The 20,170-nt window shown below is 41.6% G+C and overlaps 1 protein-coding gene across 1 annotated transcript in view; it reads right to left on the bottom strand.

Annotated features, from left to right (window-relative positions):
- Positions 1–17,992, bottom strand: part of LOC115316691 (venom metalloproteinase antarease-like TtrivMP_A) — a 31,042-nt gene extending 13,050 nt beyond the window's left edge. The window contains exons 1-11 of the mRNA XM_042294613.1: positions 17,911–17,992; positions 15,412–15,569; positions 14,333–14,425; positions 13,832–13,949; positions 12,783–12,824; positions 12,240–12,367; positions 12,029–12,100; positions 6,987–7,120; positions 3,636–3,691; positions 2,444–2,555; positions 2,043–2,210 (exon numbers count right to left, since the gene is read on the bottom strand). Coding sequence (XP_042150547.1) covers positions 2,043–2,210; positions 2,444–2,555; positions 3,636–3,691; positions 6,987–7,120; positions 12,029–12,100; positions 12,240–12,367; positions 12,783–12,824; positions 13,832–13,949; positions 14,333–14,425; positions 15,412–15,569; positions 17,911–17,977 — 1,148 coding nt within the window. The 5' untranslated portion in view covers positions 17,978–17,992. The remainder of the gene's footprint in view (positions 1–2,042; positions 2,211–2,443; positions 2,556–3,635; positions 3,692–6,986; positions 7,121–12,028; positions 12,101–12,239; positions 12,368–12,782; positions 12,825–13,831; positions 13,950–14,332; positions 14,426–15,411; positions 15,570–17,910) is intronic.
- Positions 17,993–20,170: the final 2,178 nt, after the last annotated feature.

Genomic DNA, 20,170 nt, shown 5'->3' with positions numbered 1-20,170 from the left:
AATATGGCACGTGACTCGCTCCGACGCGCTGATGGGCTCACTGGGGCCGAAGTCTTTGCCGTATTCCAAATTACGGTGAGTGTAGGGGCCACGTAGGTCCAGTTTCTAAAAAGCTTCCGTCAGGCGTCAGTGTTCTTCTGTTTTTCGTGCGTTGCAGTCGCAGCCGTGGTTTTTCGTCTTGAACGGCCGGAATACGTTCATACTAATTTTTTGGTAATATTTGTGAATTTCGTCGGAGTCCATGGAATTATTGTGCTGTGTTTGTTGGACGCGTTTCGACAAAGAACTGCTCGTCGGCGCTGGTGAGACTTCCGCTGATTGTGGTCGACCGCCTTCATCCTCGACATTGTGTTTGCGTAGTTTTGTGCTGCCCGAATCGGATTGTGCATCTATCACGACAGAGAGCTGCTCATCGGCGACGGCGAGAGTTCCGTTGAATGTGAGACCGCCTTCATCCTGGACGTTGTGTTTGCGAATTTTTCTGTGGTGCCCGAACCGGATTATGCAACTATCACGGATTACATGAGATCGGTGTTTTATTTGTAAGTACTCTGCAAGCATGCTTCTGGTAGTAGTCCTGCTTCCGTCTCAATAGACCATTTTACTGTTTACAAGCATGAACTGCTGCTTACGCCTCAATCAACTCCCGGTCGTTCCGTCTCTGCCAGCCTGTCGAGTTTTGCCTACGTCAGCAGAGCTAGAAAGCTTTAAAGTAGGTTTAGGCGAAGGAAAGCCTTATTTAAAGTTTGAGTGCATTTATATTAAGCCTTTAAGAATTTTGTAGCTTTGTCACAAAAACTTAACACTAGGTCACAAATGCCAGCATTTGAGGTTTGACATTGGTTTCTCGCGAATTCACGAAAGAAGGAGATAAGGTCCATGCACGTTTTTTCTGGATTCAAAAAATAAAGTGTTCCACATGTTTCAATTTGTTAGCAATCATTTCTCCGTAAATACTTTTTGATGAAGTGCTGTGTTACACATTTAGTATAACTTCTTGTAGCTGAATGAAGTGAGAGCTACTGCGCAGGCGAGCTGGTGAAGGATCATGGTGAAAAAAACCCAAGACTAGGACAAAAAATCGGGACAACACAACACGTCTCAAGACATTTTGAGACAGTATTGTGTTTTCCCAATTTTTTTGTCACTAGTCTCGGGGTTTACCCACCATGCTCTTCTAGCTGCAGTACACGTTTTTGGTAGGGTGTACTGCTGCCATCACACCCTAATAAATAGGTGTAGAGCAGAATCACTCCTTTCTGTGTAGGGTGTAAGGGATTGCACCGGTTTTTGAGGGTGTGACAAATAACACCATTTTTCTAGGGCGTGTTTGTACACCAATAAGGGGGTGAGTTGTGACCCATGCCATTTACACCAATAAGGGCGTGAAAATGTTTAGTGTGTATGATAGGGTGGTCGGACAACAAATCGGCCAACACGGATTCCGGGTGAGAGCAACATGTTGCCCTGCTGTTCTTGTTGCCGCGACGTGAGAGGGTCGCCGGAAACGCGTCTATGTCGTGTTGCCGAATAGAGTTGTCCGACTGTTGCCTCAGTGTGACCGGGCCTTAAGGGCGTCAAATCAATCAACCTTGTAGTGTTTCTTTCGGTTCAGTTCGTTTACACGAAACAACCGACGGACGCACTAGGACTCAAAAAAAAATTATTTGTGAAGTTAAATAGATTCAGCTACATTTTGGCAAACGCTTTGATGTTCCTTAAAGTCGGTATAATGACCATAATTTGTTTATATCGAGAATAAAAGTACAACCACAATACAATGTATTTTCGCTGTGAACTTAGCGCCTCGTTGCCTCTCGTAATATGGTGACGCTTGAGCGTTACCATTTGTGTGGTGGATATAGCTACCTTTTAAGTAAACTACGATTTAAGTAACTAGGATTACAAGTAACATCCCCATCAACTGGCAAACGATGCATTCAAAATAAGGGTGAAATAATAGCATAGGAAATGTCACGGGTTCAAAGGAAAATAAAGGTTCGATGATGCCAGCGCTTAAGGAAGTCCAAGCAAGTACTTACTTCAAAACCAATTGCATCCCCTTCTCACTACAATGCGAAAACTCGAAAGGCGGTCCATAATACCCTTCAGAGTTCATAATGTATTGATCTGAGTACCCACAGTCAACAGCACCAGGATGATTTCGGACATTTCGTATGGGACCACTTCCATCGTGCGCGCTCCCGAGCCTGCGAAAATATTGTTCATGCTAAGAAAACCATCTAATGGTAAACACTATTTTCAGGGACATATTAAGAAACGCAAAGCAAGGCTCATTATGGTCACGCTTCTTTTCGGCCCATATCGCGTTGTCCATGGCGATGATAAGAGGCATTAGATTTACTAACGGTAACTAAAAAAAGCTTTTCCCTGATGATACGGTGAGCACATGTGTTTATAAAGGAAGCGACGAGATACTTACAAATGCCCAATTTCGTGGGCTATTGTGGTGAATCTACTGTACAGAGGAGGTACGTCCCCGGAAATTCCCACATTAGCGCCTTTCACGCAGACCGTTCCGGCATAGGCGCGGCCTGGAAATAATAATCCATCTGTTGCTTACCAAATACATTCAATAACGTTTTTTTTTTCAAGCGGTAAGAGTAAGCAGTGACGTTAAAATCACTCTCGTTGGAAAAGCAGGTATTTAGAATTATGGGACGTTCAGCCTCTTAAAGTTAATAATTAGCCGAGGCGTGACCGCTTGTGCGAAATTCTCGAATGCAAAGGGAACAAGCCGTATCTAGAAGTTTGGTGGTGTGCTTGAACAAACATAACGAACACGCAAACAAACATCTACATTTACATGTTTCAGCGCAAAGCTAAATTACGAATAACTAAACTCCCAGTCTTCGGCCAAATGCAGCGTTCGGTGCTCGAACCTGATGCCGAAGTATCAGAACTTGCTGACTCAAAGGTTATAAACAGTTTTAGGAAATTTAGGAAAGGCTTGAAAAGGAGTGACGTCGGCCATTGAAAACGGGACTCATCTTGCCAGTGTAAAATTTAAAAAAAATTGCTTCTAACTTTTTAATCTGCAAACACTGAGTTTTAAAACTTTGGCATCAGGTTGAACCGTTAGAGCTCCATTTGGAGGGCACTAAGCATTGGGCAATGAAGGCTGTCTTGTCATTAAAAACACTATTTTTGTGGACACACGTACACTTGCGGCCTTACAGTTTTACGTAGAATAAAAATGTAAAGTCATAATTTGTAGTTGATTTTCGCGTTTGGTGTTCTAGAAATCTCACCACGAATATAAGTGAAATTTTCAAGAGATATACGTTGAATGTGATATTTATGACCATCATCTGACGACAACCCTTCTCGCCAAATTTTTTTTTTAGCTAAGTGGCCAAAACGTGCTTGAAAAACATTTTGAACTTGACTTTCTCCAACTACTTCAAAGCAAACAATGTGAATTTTATTCAGCAAAGGCCATCTTCCGTGAAAACGGCTACCAACTTACAAATCCGTGTTACCAACTAGCAGAAACGGCGAATATCATTCGGTATTCGTTATACATCTCTAAGAAATAGCTGTTTAAACTCCGATTTTCTCAAGATTCAGAATAAATGTGTGGTCCGGAGCATCTTCTGACCCCGCTCTCTTACCGTAAATACTAGAAGATAATTTCTTAGTCTCCTTGTTACGTGTTCCTAAGCGGCGCCTGAAATGAAGTTATAAAAATACTAATTATGCGCATCCCTGCTGCTATGAACATTAATCACATGAAACGGTGTATGTACATATAGTTCGTGCTTTTTAGGCTTTAGATGTCCTTTTCTAGAAAATCCGTGGAAGCTACACTTATGCAGTCTCGGCAGATGACTTACACGGCGATTGGGACGTAACACGGGAGCTGCCACGATGCGTAAGATTATTAACTAAAACTTGTGAATGAACGTTCTAGTTCGTAAGAAAACATATCATTCTAATGAAAACTTAGTTGAGCGTCATCAAAAAGCACTAAAATAGTCGATTTTAGAAAATTTTGGAACTTTTGGGAAGGGTTGTGGCGCGCTGACGTTACCACCCGTGATATCGGTGCAAGGTTGGCGATGCAAAAACTCAGATGAGAATATAATCGTCTGCGTTTACCCATCACCAGCCCTGTCAATCTAAAAAAACTCCCGATTTTGAATGGAATATTTACCCGCGGCCCCTACCACGCCTTTCTCTAGGCCATCGCTTTGAACCAAACGTAGAGATAGAGAAAAGAATTGTGCATAGTCAAAATCATAAGCCTTTTTGTATTTAGAACATTAAGATACCGCAAAAATATTAAATGTCCGCTAAACTCACTTACTATACATAAACAATCGACAATATCGAAGACTTCACTTAATATTTCCAAGAGAAATATTGTTTCCAGGAAATTGTTTCTTAACGTCTGCTGACAGGAAATTTTAAAACCAAAACTGCAATGCTTGCGACAGTTTAATACTGACAATTTGAGATCCCTAGGATTTACATAAATAAAGGGCTTTGCTGTCATTGGAAATAATACATGAATAACTTGTAGCATGCAGCGCGTATTCGCCAGACTTATGCAGCTCTACCGCTCGATTTGAGGGGCAACAGAACTTTTTTACACGTCTCTTGTCACCTTGCCGTAAAGTCAATTTAACCGGAACATAAAAAAGAGCGCATGTTAGAATTTTGGATTGAGATAATCTGTACACAAGCTTGCTGGCACGAGTCGCACCGAAGTACGAAGTTAGCAAAGGTGGCGATGCAGGCGAGTTTGGTCATCACTAGGTAAGGTAAATACAGCGCAGAGAAAGACGAAGACAAAGAGGAGACAGATATCAGCGCACATGTGTCCTCTCTTGAACACATATCGGATAGACACATATAAGCACATATGTGTGTAACTAGATACCGCCCCCTAATAACTGAACCATGCCAAAATAAAGATAAAGATGCATTTTTTAAAGGAAACCATGAAAATGTTTTCTTTTTCATAATCATAACAAAATCAAAGGCCCAGTGGTCATAATATATATATATATATATATAAAGAAAAAAACGAAAATAAATTCAGCTTTGATGTCCTTGATATTTATTGCCTTTGTTTTCAACACTGAGTTTTGGAGGATTCCAAGCTCCAGGTTTGTGGCACACATTAAGCGACGAATCAGGTTCGCTACACAGTGAAACGATCAGCACGTCAGACACTGTAGACGAAACGTTCTGCATGTCGCCGAACAAAAGTGCGCAAGATAGAGGAAGCCGTGGGCATCTCCCGTCACCCAGTAGATAATATTTTACGTAATGAATTGAATTCAAAACAAAAAGCTTTCCGAAAGATGGGTGTCGCATTTTCTTATTCCTTAGCAAATGATCTGCATTCGGCATTTGCTACGATTAGAAAACAAAACACATAAGAGAATAGAAGTTTGGATTCCCATACACTTTATATTTTTCCCAAAACTAAATCACTCTTGGCTAGAACGAGATTTCTGTCGAATGAAAAGGTAACTGAGGAATTCAATTCCGTATTTGAGGGCCTCGAAAAAATTCCGCTCCAAGAGTGAATAGAAAAGCTGGAAAGACCTTGCATCAAGTGTGTTCATCTTCCAGGGGATTCTGTTTTCAAATACCATAACTTGAAATGGTTTGGTTTTCATTTAATATTCATTGCGGAAACGTTTCGATATATTCCACTGTACTCATAGGAAACAGTAGTAGCTCAGGAGCTTCCCTGTATTGGTAAAATGTTATTCTGCTTCGGAAAAATTAACGACGCAGTTACATGGATCACACCATATGGGGTAAAGTGTCGAAGGCGGCTCGAGTATTCGACACGAGCAGTGCATAATCGCTCGAGTTAGGCTCGTGAGAGAAACAGTTAGACGAACATTTTAGTAGTTTGCGTCTAACCACTGCGGTGCAGTGAATAGCCCTACTGTACATTGTGATTCAAGGTTAGTCCAAGCTCTTTAAATCGACCACAAAATTCGGTGTCTTAACCTATCGCGCAACGACTTAGTGCCGCGTTGCCCACAAATGGTGCATATTTGTTTGTTAACTTTGCGAAGGGCAAATTTACCTGAGGAAAAAGGCATAGCTCCTATGGAAACGCAGCGACCCAAGCGGTCTTCAAACAACACGGCGCCGTTTCGGTCGGGAAACAAGAGATGGCGCAACGAACACCGCCAACGAACGAGCATAGGGCCCCGAGAGCCGGCGTTTTTAGCAGACGATCTTTTCGACTCAAAAGCGGCGCGCGTTCCGCAGGCGGCGACAGTTGCAGGAACAAAAAAAGGTTCGGTAACAAGAAGGAACTACAGTTTTTTGTCTGCTAAGGATGCCGTATGCTCATTCGTTGGTGGCAGTTGGCGTCGCGACCGCTTGCGCCGTCTCTTGCCTCCCGTGAAAAACGGGACCGTGTTGTTTGAAGACCGATGGCGTCGCTGCGTTTTCATAGGAGCTAAGTCTTTTTCTTTCTTCAGTTTTTTCTAAATAAGTTTGCTCTTGCCAAATTTTACAAAAAAAGAAATGCACCATATCTTGGCGACGCTGCACAAAATCGTAGCGCGATAGGTTAAGAAACCCAATTTTCCGGTCGATTTAAAGAGCCTGGCCTCTCCTTAAATCACCCTGTAGTAATACCCATCCGTCCTCCGCCAAGGTTTCGCCACTTGCCTGCCTAGAATCCGTAATAGAAGATCATGTGGCCACTTTTTCCGGCAAAGAGGTAAAAGCTAACTGTGCTCGTTTATCTAAAAAAAAAAAATCCCCGACTGCCTTTGAGTGAAAATAAAAGCTAGTCCTTGTTTTTGGGGGGCTATGGAAGCCAATGATTTGATCTAGGCAGTGCTTAATTTATTGTAAGCCCGAAAATTGTCGCACGAACGCCTCAATCTATCACATATCCTTCGGGAGCATTGCATCGCCATAGGAACTAGGATCTCTGCCTCAGCGGCACAACTCAGGCTGAGTTACGTGATCTTGCTTACCCAAACAGCATCAGGTAGAAATCGGCAGGCCTTGCGAACTTGGTCTTTTTCGTGAATTTTCCAAAGGCGCTTAGTGACTCACCCGCCGAGACTACATTATCTTCTTCCACAACGAAATACTCATCTTCTTTCGTCTGTAAACATAAAGTATTAAACGAAAATATTTATATTTTATTACTTTCTCAATCACAAATTAGACCGCCGTTATCATCGAAAAGTAGTACTTTCTAGATTAAAAATGTCTCTAGCTCTAATTGTTTATCAAATTCTGCAATACGTTTTATTGAGCCTACTAAGTAAAATAAGTCAAATAAAACATAGGGACATTTGCGAAAACGAACTAGAAATGAGCTAGTTTTGTTTTGACAGCGCCATCTCTCGCGAAAAAAATAAATAGTGTACACAATTTAAATAAAAAACGAAGGGTTACTTCGAAAAAAAAACGACGGCGTTGACTGCGCGAACAGGAGCGATTTTGCAACTTTGATTTAGACAGATGAATCCCCAATTGCTGTTGATTGGCACTATCACTTTGAGACATATGTCTTCGATTTCTTATTCATTTACACGGTGTTATACTATCGCGACATTAAAATAGTGCAAGGTCATGGTGGAAATAAGTGGTTTCTTTGTTACCCTCACCGAACCATAGGAACCCTTCTTCGCAACACATGCCGACGCTCATTTCTTACCTTACTCGGGGCCCCAACATACCGTCAGATATAAGATATGTATACAGGCACGCACGAGCATCCCCCCTCCGATTCCAATCCCTCCTTTCAGGCTTGTTCAAAACCATTTTTCTACATTCGATTAGAGTGATACCACATGTTTGCGGCAAAACGTATATTGGTTTTATTTCTCACACATCACACACTGGTACACCGAATCGACTGCAACTTTTTTCACACACTTATTTCTTCGGCTAAAGCTCTCAGCAATGCCTATACTTCAAAAGAAGCTTGGGCATAGTTCAGAAATTTAAAAAAAAGCGGAATGACGCCACTGCGACAGCGTACTTCAATCTCCATTAGTTTTTTTACTTTTTTAGCCCACTTGCGGCCTCGCGCACGTACGGCTCGCTCGTTTTCAACTTGAAGCAAGATGACTCTTGTTTGGGCCTCATCTCTCTCGATTAAATCAACGAACACGAAGGGGTTCGGGTGCGATCTTCCTCACATGGCTTTAATTTTTCGATTCCATGCCTCCAAATGGTTGTTGGTTTTGTATTCAGTGCTTCCGTGATGGTTCCACCGCTCCAGTTGGAAAATGCCCGTATCGATGTCGCCTCAAAGTAATCAAGTAATCCAATGAGCTCCCGAATACCGAGAAATATACGCCCCGACGAAGAAACGCCCAGGGGCGATGGATGTACGAAGGCGAAACAAAGGAAAGTGCCACGAGCTTACGAATGAGCGCCCTTAGCTGGCTGTTTATGGAATATGCGCTTTGGAGCCCAGCCCCTGAACGGAAGCCCACATTTATTGCGGAAAAATGAAAATGGCACCCGCGATGAACAACCTGGGGAAACACGACGCGCAAACCACCAAAAAGCGCCTGCTAAAAATCTGTCATGAAACGTTCAGGGGTCGAGGAAGGAATCCCAGCAGATGTGAATGTAATCATACACCTTCAAAAGCAGGAGCATAAATTTCTAGCTAGCCGACTCGACAACAAAAAGCAAACGGCTGCGCCAGGCACTCCGTCAGTTACAACATGCAGAGTTACAAGTTCGTCACACATGTAAGGTACAACAAAAAAAAAGCCCCGTCCGCAAAAAAAAATAATTTGAACTGACGATAGCCGTTGCATGCCATTTCGTGTTGCGAAGGCAACAATTCAAACGAGGTATCTGCGGTCGTCGATGATAAAGGGCTCTGTTATTTTTGTATTTTTGTGGGCGTCGTTGTCTTGCGGTGTGCCGGCTGATGAAGGACCTGGTGCCTGCGCTGAGCGCCTTTCTCGATGCATCGAATCCTTCAGGCTGGCAAACATGGGTACATCTGCTGCGTCTTCATCCGGCACCCAGAATAAATTTTGTGATTTCGTTTAAGAAACTTTACAGGATACTTCGTAGGTGTGATAGATATAATATTTTGGAAGGAAACTGCAGAGCAGGTTTGGAGAAGTTCCTCGTTAAACAAACTTGGCATGGGCGTATTCGGGTTGGGTGCTGCTGACGTTTTGAGCGCCAAGCGCAGCTGGTCCCTCACAAGCCTCGGCTCGCTGCTGCATGGTTATGGTCGCCTATAAGTAAAAGGAGCGTAAATGTGCAATGGCATGTTAACTGCCTTTAAGCATATACCTGGTGGCGCTAATAAGAGTAAGTAAGAAACGAATCAAATAACAGTGGTTTCTATCATGCATAAATATATCGTCATAGACAAATTGGATAGAGCCACTTACGGGGTCTGCTTTTCACGTTGTCCTTTTCAGTCAAAATCGGAGCCCCGCATCTTGATCAATTGTAACGGCAACGAAACGAAACCATTCCGTTTGCTTTCTGCCGCTCTTTGTGACATATGTAACCTTCAAGGTAGGGGCACTTTTCTTCTCTGCGTTTCCTCTATACAAACCTTGACATCGCCCCTAATTGTTGTCTCACTGTTGATTGGGTCGCGTTCTATTTCGGAGCGGAACGTTATATTTTTGAGTGTGAGGGAAACATAGAGTTCGTTGTTTTGACACAAAGACTGTTCAGCGTTTGGTGACTCAGCGCCAGTGTTGGGGTAACGCGTTACATGTAATGACGTTACCGGCAACGCGTTGCTTATTTTCGGTTACGCTTAACGTACTTGTTACTTTTTTAAAACAGTAACGGGTAATGTAATTACGTTACGCAGTTCGAGTAACGGGTGACGGATTTATGTCACTGGTTACTTTTACTTCCTAAAACTTAATATTGTGACCGACAAGATAGGTAACTACGCACCAAATCTAAAGCAACACCTCGAATTCTAAAAAAACGGTAGTTTATAAAACAATATATCAAGTTTAATGAGATCAAACGCTTTTCTATAGTCTAAAATATTCCAGTGGTAAATAGTTTATTTTCAAAATGTTGATTGATTTTTCTTTGATACTAAGTAGCGCCCTTTCTGTTGACTTTTTTTTTCTTCTTGAAAACCGTATTGCTGCCATACAAAGACATGTCTTTCATTCAAAAATTTGCTTAGGCGTTTTTGTTTTAGATGTTCTAATACTTTTAAAAATAAGGGAAGTGCGGATATGGGCCTATAGTTATTAATGTTGTCAAAAGTACCTGGGCTCTGTACAAAACAGGAAATCTTGGAATTTTCATGCCATGGGGAAAAGTATTAAGGCTCGTTCACACTCTTGCCACCGAGTACTACCGAGAGAGACAAGACCGGTTTTTAATCCTTTTGCGACTTCTTAGGAGCAGCTCCACTGCGGCGGGGCTGGTCCAAAGACACAGCAAAAGGCTAAAAAACCGGTCTGGTCTCTCTCGGTCGTACTCGGGCGCATATATGTGAACGGCGCTTTAGTTGCTAATGGAATGTTACATATTTGCTGTAGAGCAGAGCACAAAAGATGGGCAACAGCTATGATTGGTATGGCCTTGATATCATCTGCTGTAATGAGTAACGTATTTCGTTACTTTTTTTCGGTGACGCCTACAATACTGCTGCAGCGCCCTCGATGCATCTCAGACAAATGAAGAATGGAGTTCCGGGTCCGGATTATTGCTCGACCTCTGCTATTTCCCCTCTGAATTTACGGGGAAATTACGTTACATGACTTTATGTCACGTGACCTATAGAACAATGTTGCTTCTCCGCTAAATATGGCGGAAAAAGTAATGTCATCTGACTTGGTCACGTGACCTAAACGAAATTTTAATTTGCCTGCTAGATTTAGCAGGAAAATTGACACCACGTGACCTCAACACCAATTCAGTTTCTCCGCTAAATTTAGAAGAAGAAATGACGTCCCGTGACTTTGTGAAACGTGACCAACACACGAATTCAGGAAAAAAGTTGTCTAACTGGGAAGGGTAAATCACTTGCGGACATTTTTATCTATTTTACTGCCATGTCCGTTTTCATTTTACACAAATTGCTAAACGTGTGGTAGTTTCTATAGTAACTAATCATATTTTCAATATTTACCTATTGTATAAATCACTATACTGAACATATTTTTGCATCCGGTACAATTGTGTAAACCTGCTCTGCAGCACTATCATATCAAAAACACAACATTGCATCAAGCTGACCAATACAATATTCTTGCAACCCAGAAAACATGAGTGTTAACAGCATGGTGGAGAATAAATGTCTGGACGATTTAAATCGTGATTTTTGTCATGTTTCAATAGTGCTTTAAATCATACCTGTTTCACTACAATATTTTGAATAAAAACATTTCCACGAAATTAATCCCAAAATAGTTTTATAATTTACAATTTTTCTATCATGCAATGCATTGAATATGCATTGTTTGCTTTTTATATCAAGGAATCGCTAAACAAAACAAAAAAATCTCATAACGCACTGAAATCAAGCATAAAGCAGTCGGCTGAGCGAATCGCAACCACACAACATTAAGCTGTCTTTTTCCTCGTTCTACAAAGTCACAGCTTAATAAAGAAAAAAGTCACTTAAACCGTACTCTAAATTTACAGTAATTATTTCTTCCGGAATATTTTCAGTGATCGGTTGGATATATTAGTCAATCTGTCATGTTCAAAAATACATCTAGTCATCAAATACACTATTTTATAGCTATACTAATGTAAAATAATATTATCTGGTATAACGCAAATGATTCTTATTTAAATCAAAGGCATCCAATAATTTATAGTTAAACAAATAGTTATTGTTTTCCGCTCACTCGATTCCCCTTGGCAAAGCGCAATCTGATCCAAACACTTTCGAATAAAAAAGTCGACTTTATATGACAAATATTTTGCTTTCTTCTAAAAAATTTCATTTTACAATTGTGTTGCACTCTTGGCGGCAATAACAAGACTTTCAAATTTAAAGATACCAATATGTGGGGGTTGGACAATGAATACGCACCTGAAACCTGTATATTCCAACAAGCTGGAGGTTTATTCGGGGCTTGCGAACCGTCTTGAAGATTGCATTCACCTTCGTGGAAGAAATAAGGCATTCGAACGGGTGTCAGTAAGCGGAGCACAAAAGCCTCAGTAAGCGCTTTTTGTTTGGTCAATGAAAACTGACATTACTATATTATTTCTGAACAAGAACAAATGTAAACCATACGCACGATGTTCATAAGCCTTATGATGTATTGAGCCTGTATATATTTGCTTTCGTTGAGGGACTTGTGTATTACACTGTCAACCATGACGTACATTTCAGGTCGCCACACGGTGGGCGGCTCTGCAGTGTCATCTAGAAGGTTTCAAATCATGGCATGTTCTCAGTGCTTCGCAAGTTTAGAATTGACTGTGTAATCATTTTTTTTTAATTTGCACGATGCAGATAAGTCGATCTTGTTTTCTGTGCAGGATAGTGAAACAGTCTCTAATTGAAAGCTTTCAAATTCATTATATCATTAAAGTGCGGTCTCGAATTGTAGTTACACGTGAAGCAAGAGCTGACGTCTACCGAAATATTTCAAAGCAAAAACCTAAGGAAGAAAAATTAGGGTTTATACTGTGTACAGAAAATTGCATCAAGGTTATAAAATGCCCAGTATGTATGCAGCGCATGTAACTGGAATTGCAGCCTGCTCCTTGGTGTTTCTAGAATTGGTTGAGAGGATTGCTGAGATATGTTAAATGTTTTACAAACAAAATAAGCTTACTTTTTGGCGGTAGTCTTTCATCAGAACGTTCTTCAACGGGAACTGTAAACATCATAGTGATACTGAATGTAAGGAGTAATCAAAGTTAAAGGTTATAACTTTTCAAAGGCATGCTTCTTCAGCAAAATTATACAGGATCAATTCCTGTTTTGCTGTCAATTAGTTTTTTTTGTCCCGTTTATGCGGTTTTTAGTCGTTAAGATATCTTCAAGATAATTTTCTCAACTTGTTACAATATCCGATGTCAGCGCATATGTGTTTATTCAAATGCCATCACCTCAAAACTGAACTATGCCGAAATAAAGTAGTTAATTATTTTTATTTGAAAGAAAAGACGACGAAGTGATATATTTACATGTGTTACCCAAAACGCAAGCATAATTAAGTAAAAATATAAGGGACGTTATAATCACCAGTATATTCCGCGTCAAAAATATCGTTTGTAGAAACATGTTTTCTTGGAACTCTTAAGTGCTACCAATTAAATTATTTAGGAAAAATAGAAGGGAAACTTTGAAAGCACTTCAGGAAGGTTGTCTTGAGTATAAGGATATGAGAACTTTTTCCGACTGCCAAACCACTGACCTCTTCCGTTAACTCAGAAAGTGCTAATTATTGGTACGATTTGAGACCATACATACTCTTGTACTATGAATACTTTGAACATCGGATTACATACTCAGATCACTAATACAGGAGCCGTTGAACTGATGCAAGTAAAAAAATAATGAAATACTGAGGGGCCGTCGCCTAAGCAAGCACTTGTCCTTCTCATTTTTCAATGATAATCAAATATTGCGGTCGTTTCGCCACGCTTTAAACAGAATGTGTTGAGAGATAAAAAACGGGAGGTGAATTAATTCCTCGAGAGAATAAATGGCAAATAACTGAGAGCATACAAGAATTGACACTGCACGTGAAGCGAACGTTGAAGGAAGAAATTCAGTCGTACGTTCAAAATTTCTAATCATTTTTGCTTCAGGAAGTCTAGCCTTTAAAGATCGAATTTTCAACAAATATCTTGTGTAGTGATTGATTATGTCACTTACTTTCCAAGTGGATCGCCTCCTCAGGCGTCGGTAGCGGAAATATTCTGTGAGGGACACGGCCGGATTTGTCATGTATTCGCAAAGGCTCAATTCCATGTGTAAAGTTTAGGTATCCTTCCTGTTAAAAAAGTGAAAGATTTCTGAATATTGAAGCATTGCCCGGTGCAGACCGTTTGTGAATCGCTAAACAAACATTTCATTTTAATAAAAATTCAAATGGTTAGGAAGCAATTTATGGAAAAAGTATTCTAGATATATAATTTAAAGTTCTCGTAAGTAATGTTTTTAGACGCTGCGGTGGCGTGTACTTTCTATACGCTTAATGCTCCTTTATTTTTATGAAACTTAAAAAAACACTCAAGGTTTATAAAATGTTCGCGAAAATCTATGTAGTTTACAAATATAGCATTTATAAATAACGACCGCATAACGTCCTGTACTTTGGTATAATCGTATTTATTGTTCCTATAAGAATATATACTTAAAGAAATGTGTACATACCATTTCAATTCCCACGTCTGTTTCAGTAATTGTAAAGGACGCCTTGTGTTCCGAATTTTCATAAACACTATTACGTATGTCTGTAGTATCCATCTGGAAAGAACATATTATGATAAAAATAACTGCGAAGTAATATTCATATTAGTAGCAGCTGAAATGCTAAACGGTTATTTTTATAGCCAAGCTATTTATCGCTAGGGTTTCGTGGATCTTTTGTGTGCGTCTATAAAAGCTCAGTTCCCGAATTTCGTACAAAATCGCTTCATTTTATGCAAAAGCTTATGTCTCATCACTTGGATATGCATCTTCGGTAGATTAGTTATCAATAGGCTCCATTTTCAAGATCAGTAGATTCTCAGGTAGATAATAAACGTTTCTCAAAGATTTGGCTTTGTGCGAACCGCGTCAGCTATGTCTACTCTCGCACCGCCGTCTCCTTGTAGTCGCCCAGAGCGCTTGCGAGCCTAGTTTCCGTTCCTTCCGCCCTCCCGAATTGGCGGTCCCTTCGCGCGCGTCTTCATTCCGCCAGGTGGCCCTCGCATTGCGGGTGTCTTTTTTCCTCCGGCTCGTCACGATGACCACCAATCAACACAATAAATCTGGTCGTACCTTTGTTCAAAATTTTTTGACACGTCACTGTCGTGTGCTAAACAGCTTCGCTGGTCATCCACCTTCTCAGAGAGGAATCGCTCATGCTTTTTTTTGCAAGCTATGGCATATTATAAAAACACAGTAAATGATTACATTCAATGATTATGAACAAGACGCAGAACGAATATCGGGGTGAATGGTTGCATATATCATCCAGGAAGAAAAACTTTCTCAAAGAATGCAAAAAAGAAATCGTGGGAGTCGGTACGTCATTTAAACAAATGTGCGTTATTTACGTTATTATAAGCGGAGACAATTCTGCTTGAACGGCAATTTGAATGTACGAAAACCTCCAAAGACACTAGCGGGCACATAAAGAAACTTCTGAGCGAAAAAACAGATGGAATGTTTATTTTTTAAGTAAATTAATTGAATTTCAAACAATGAGACGGAAGCATGCTTTCTTGTGAAAGGTAATCTTTCCTTACCAATTCGTGATTCACCTCTCCATACTTAGCATCGGAAAAATACAGACTGTCCCCTAAAACACTGGATTCTTCCAAGTCTATGACGTAGTCTTTAGAAAGTTGAACAGCGCCTCTTGAGTTGCCGCTTCTGCTTTCAATCAGAACCGGGTAGACGACACCTGGAACGTAACCGCTCCTGTTATCCGACCGTTCCATTCTCGCAACAAACTTCTCGGTAAAGAGGAAGAAACAAAACGGTGGTCACAAGTCACGGTGTTTTTCTTATAAAAAATTGTATCTAGATCTCCCAGCAAAGTTCCCTTTCACAAACAGAGGAAAATGAACTCAAGAAAAATAAGAAAGCCCTTCTGCAATGACACGACGTTGGAAACGTAATGCAATAAAAATACATGGAGGGAACCAAGCCTACACTCATCTGTATAGTTCGAACGGAACAGATTTAGAAAATCGGGGGAAGGGAGGGGGGGGGGGGGGCATCTTCCAATCGTGTTTTGTTAACACTATTTATCCTTTCATATGCATTTCTTAATATGCAGCTCATGAGAACATATGCTACTTCGCTAGACCTCAAAATGCTATCAGAGTGCCATACCACATAAAAGAAAGGGACTGGAGAACCTAGATTACCTTGTTGCCAAGTTTTTGTTAATAATCGTTATAACCTTAATCTTTTGTACCACGCCTACGTTCCTGTTCTTGCGAAAACCTTTTGGCAATCTGTCAAACTTTTCGCTGTTCAGCGCTCTAATTGTACGGCACCATGATGAATTGAACATCGTTTTGGGACGGTCACATCCATTTGGTAACTCCGATTGTACACGTAATCTGAACGAACCGACTCTAAGAAAAGCGCGAAGAGTAATTTTCTCAAAGGCCCAACAACGCGAAAGGATTTCTGGCAGATTGGAACTCGGCCAAACAAAAATATTACGTGATTGTGTATTCCGTGCACGTACAATGCAATTGTCGTTCCGCATTAAGAAGCCACATTTGCATCCTTTCTTAATTTGTAGGTATAAGGGGAGGAACCAAATGCATGGTCTTTACGCAGACCTGACGTACGTTAGACGTTGAATACGCGAACAACTGCTTCCGGTATGATGACCTCGGTGTCGCTTTCTACCAATTTATGACGCCCTTTGGCTGGCTGAACTATGGAGTACGATGCCTTTAGAGCTCGTCTGTGACTGGTGCGTTAAAGATCCTATCGCATCCATACCTTAAAAGTAATCCGCAATTTTTTACAAAGACCTCACAGGAGCCAAAGTGTCATGCTCTCGGATGTCGCAACCCTTGCGCTTGGTGCCAGAATTCCCGGGCAAAATTAAAATGGAAAGCTCGTACATTTGGCTCGTACCACAACCGCTGCGACAGCGCCAGGATCCTGGACGAAGGCATGGAACTTACATGACGTCAGAGTGGCTGAGAGTACAAGAATTTCGTTCGCAACTTCTATATCACAGATATAAAAAAACATATAATCACTAGGTTTGCGTTAAACTAGTCGCCATTTTATTTTGCTTGTGTTTTTAAAGAGATTTGGATGTAGTACCGGGTGTATCAGGTAGCGGATAAACACTTTAAATCGACCGCCAAATTCGTTTTTTTAAACTATCGCTCCACGATGTTCTGCAGCTTTGCACACAGGTGGTGCATTTGTTCTATAAACTTTGCAAAGAGCGAGCTTACGTGAGAAAAATGTAAAAAAAGGCTTAACTCCTATGGAAACGCAGCGAAGTCACCAGTCTTCAAACAATAGGGCACCCTATTGATTGGAGACCGGTGGCTTCGCTGGGTTTCCACAGGAAATAAGACTATTTCTTTCTTTACATTTTTCTCAGGTAAGTTCGCTCGTTGCGAATTTTATAGAAAAATACCCGCCCCCTGTGGGCAACGCTGCAGAAAATCGTAGAGTGATGGCTTAAGAAACCGCATTTTTTGCGGTTGATTAAATTAGCCTGGCCGCTATTTAGATACCCGATAGAATACCAACGTATTAAAGTGTCCGAATCAACCTGTCATGTTATCGGGAGGTGTAGCGGCATATATTTATATGAGGTCGCTTCTACAATCATTGACAACCAAAGTGAAGTATGTGCTGACTAACGAGCATCTCATTATTTCTTCTCATCCAGTAGGATTGCGGTATTAGAGGATAAGAACACGAAAGAAGCAGTCACGAAGCAAGAATCAACTTTATAGTATTAAGCCACACCCTGCGCGTCTTATATGTCAGCGATTATGAAGGAATCTGTGAATACAATCACTGCAGCGTGTCTACCTAAGCCAATTTAAATCCTACGCCTTTCGGGGGCATGGTGCATGCCGTAATACAAATTATTTCTCGTCTGCAATATTGTGTGCGGAATTTCCATGATAACTCTTTATCGTGCCCAAAAGCTCGGAGGTTGAAGCCTAGGAGAAATGTAAAATTCGATTATACGTCACTAAGAAAAACGCCATGCGGAAGCTTCTGCATAAATAGAATCAATACATCACCGGCGTGAGCGGTAGCTACGCTGAAAATGATGAGTGTAGCCGAATACATTTTCCGTCGTAAAAACATGCGTAAAGGAGAGAAGAACAAATGGAAATGAAAGAATGCCTTTGTCAGGAACCTTTTTAAAGGGTGAAAAGGTTCAGCGCCCTTTAAAACATTACACAAAATGAGAGATTATGAAAACAATACCTCAAATGACGCACACAGGAAGTTGCATTTATTATGTTGTTAAAGACAGCTTTTGCACGAGACGAGCATTGACACCGGCACTGGACCCTTTTCAAAAGTCAGAGCCATCTCGTGGCAGTCTCGATAGCAGTATTTCTCCGCACTAATGACCGTGATAGATGATCAAGATTGTCTACCTTCAAACACTCTCGATTTTGTGAATCAAAGGTGACTTTCAAGGGCCAACTTGTTAGAATGTATTCTCCGCTTCTCTGTGGCATGCTTTTAAAGGCGTTCGCGTCTCCAAGGGTGCAGAAGCTGCATAGCGCCGCAATTAGAGCGTCGAGTTTGGCTCTGCACGTGGTAGGTAGATTAAATATTGAAAAGGGTCTATTGAAGCGGCGTCAAAAAGGAGACACCAGCGGTTTGGTTATTGCGGTGGAGACTAAATCTGGCTTACACTCACGCCACAGCCGCGGCCATTCTGGTGACCACTGCTTGCTGAGCTCGTGGCTTCTGCATCAATGCATGAAAATAAGTATGTAATATGACGTCACATGCCGGCCACACAAAAACACCGCGGCTAACGAGACATGTTAATGTCACGAAACCGGACCGTCGAAGACGCGGAAGTATACACCAGCGGTTTTCGACAAATGATTTCCTCAAATCTCACGTCGCTTCGAAAGAAAAAAGTGCGATTCCATACACTGAATAACAGTCATAGCACGTAAAACTGAGATTTAACAATCCTGCACTTTCTGAGCGGCATCTCACTTGCCTGCTAGGGAAGTTCAGAACACCTCTCGAGGGCTACGTTTACTCAAGTGATTTCTATTGACATATTCACGACAGAGTTGGCACCGCGCTCGTCACCCACGGGAAGGCACGGGGCTAGGGCCCCACCAGCCAAATTTCTCATTTTATCTTTCTCCCCTCTTCTATAACGTTATCATTTTGTAACGTATCCCTTGTTCATGTTCGAAATGTTCTAGAATAGAGAGTATGTACGAAACAAGCTGAATCCGGCAACATTGAGACATTGGTACCTTGTCACCATCACGGGATGCACGCTGTTCTTTTGGCTTTAGTTAGGGGTGCGAGTGCACCTTATTATACATTTATTTTCAGTTTTTAAATAAACCTACTTTTTTTATCCGAAATAATACAGTAATGACTAAGGAGGACACCCAAAACTGTAGGGAGACCGTGAGGTAGCCAGGGCTGCCCGTTAGATTACGCCACTGTGTTCACTCTCCGTAAGCGGTCGCAGGCGTCTCAAAACGACCATTCCCTGGTCGTTTTAGATCCCTAGTCTAAATCCACAACGGAGCATCCGATTCCTGCGGAGCCACCGCGCCTCCGACTTCACCAGCGGAAGACGAAGGGCTTCCGAAAGTGACATACTATCGTCCCAGTATTCCCCATCGCGCTGGGCTATCGTCATTTCCGGAAACCGCCATCACAAGTCGGTCGACCGCCGTTCCCGTCATGCTCGGCGAGGCAGGAAGTTACGTCTCCCAAAGATCGGCTTCCACTCGGCTCCGGGAAAATCAGCCGATCGAGATATGGGCGTTCCGAACCCTAAATCAGAGTCGGCGCTGCTCCAAAAGGACGTGCGAAAGACATCCGGGTTGATCTCAAAAGACCAGTGGCGAACGCGCCTTCTAAAAAAGGGCATCCCCGAACGCGCCATAACGACGAGTGGAATTCGTCATTAATCAAACGCGAATCTCTTAATAAAAACCTTTAAGAACCATGAAGACCACTTTGAAGTTCACTTTAACGATTGATATGAACGCCAAGCTCTTGCGCGTCGCACAAATTAATTGAATAGACCCAGCAACAATCACACCGGAACAGATGAGAGTCGCTCTCATCGGTCCCGGGGCGATAGTTGCTGGTTCTATTCAATTAATATTTGCGACGCGCAAGCGCTTGGCGTTCGTATCAATCGTTAAAGTTAACTTCAAAGTGGTCTTCATGGTCTCTTCAATGTTTTTTCTCTGTCGTCGCGCCCGAGACTGCGGAAAAATCCAGCTTATGAATGACGTGGACCGTGACATCAATTGAGGCACGTCGGGCGATTGG

The sequence above is a fragment of the Ixodes scapularis genome, unplaced genomic scaffold, assembly GCF_016920785.2.
Source record: "Ixodes scapularis isolate PalLabHiFi unplaced genomic scaffold, ASM1692078v2 PGA_scaffold6__148_contigs__length_123643588, whole genome shotgun sequence".
Classification (NCBI taxonomy): Eukaryota; Metazoa; Arthropoda; class Arachnida; order Ixodida; family Ixodidae; genus Ixodes; species Ixodes scapularis.
This window is presented reverse-complemented; position numbering and strand designations above follow the sequence as displayed.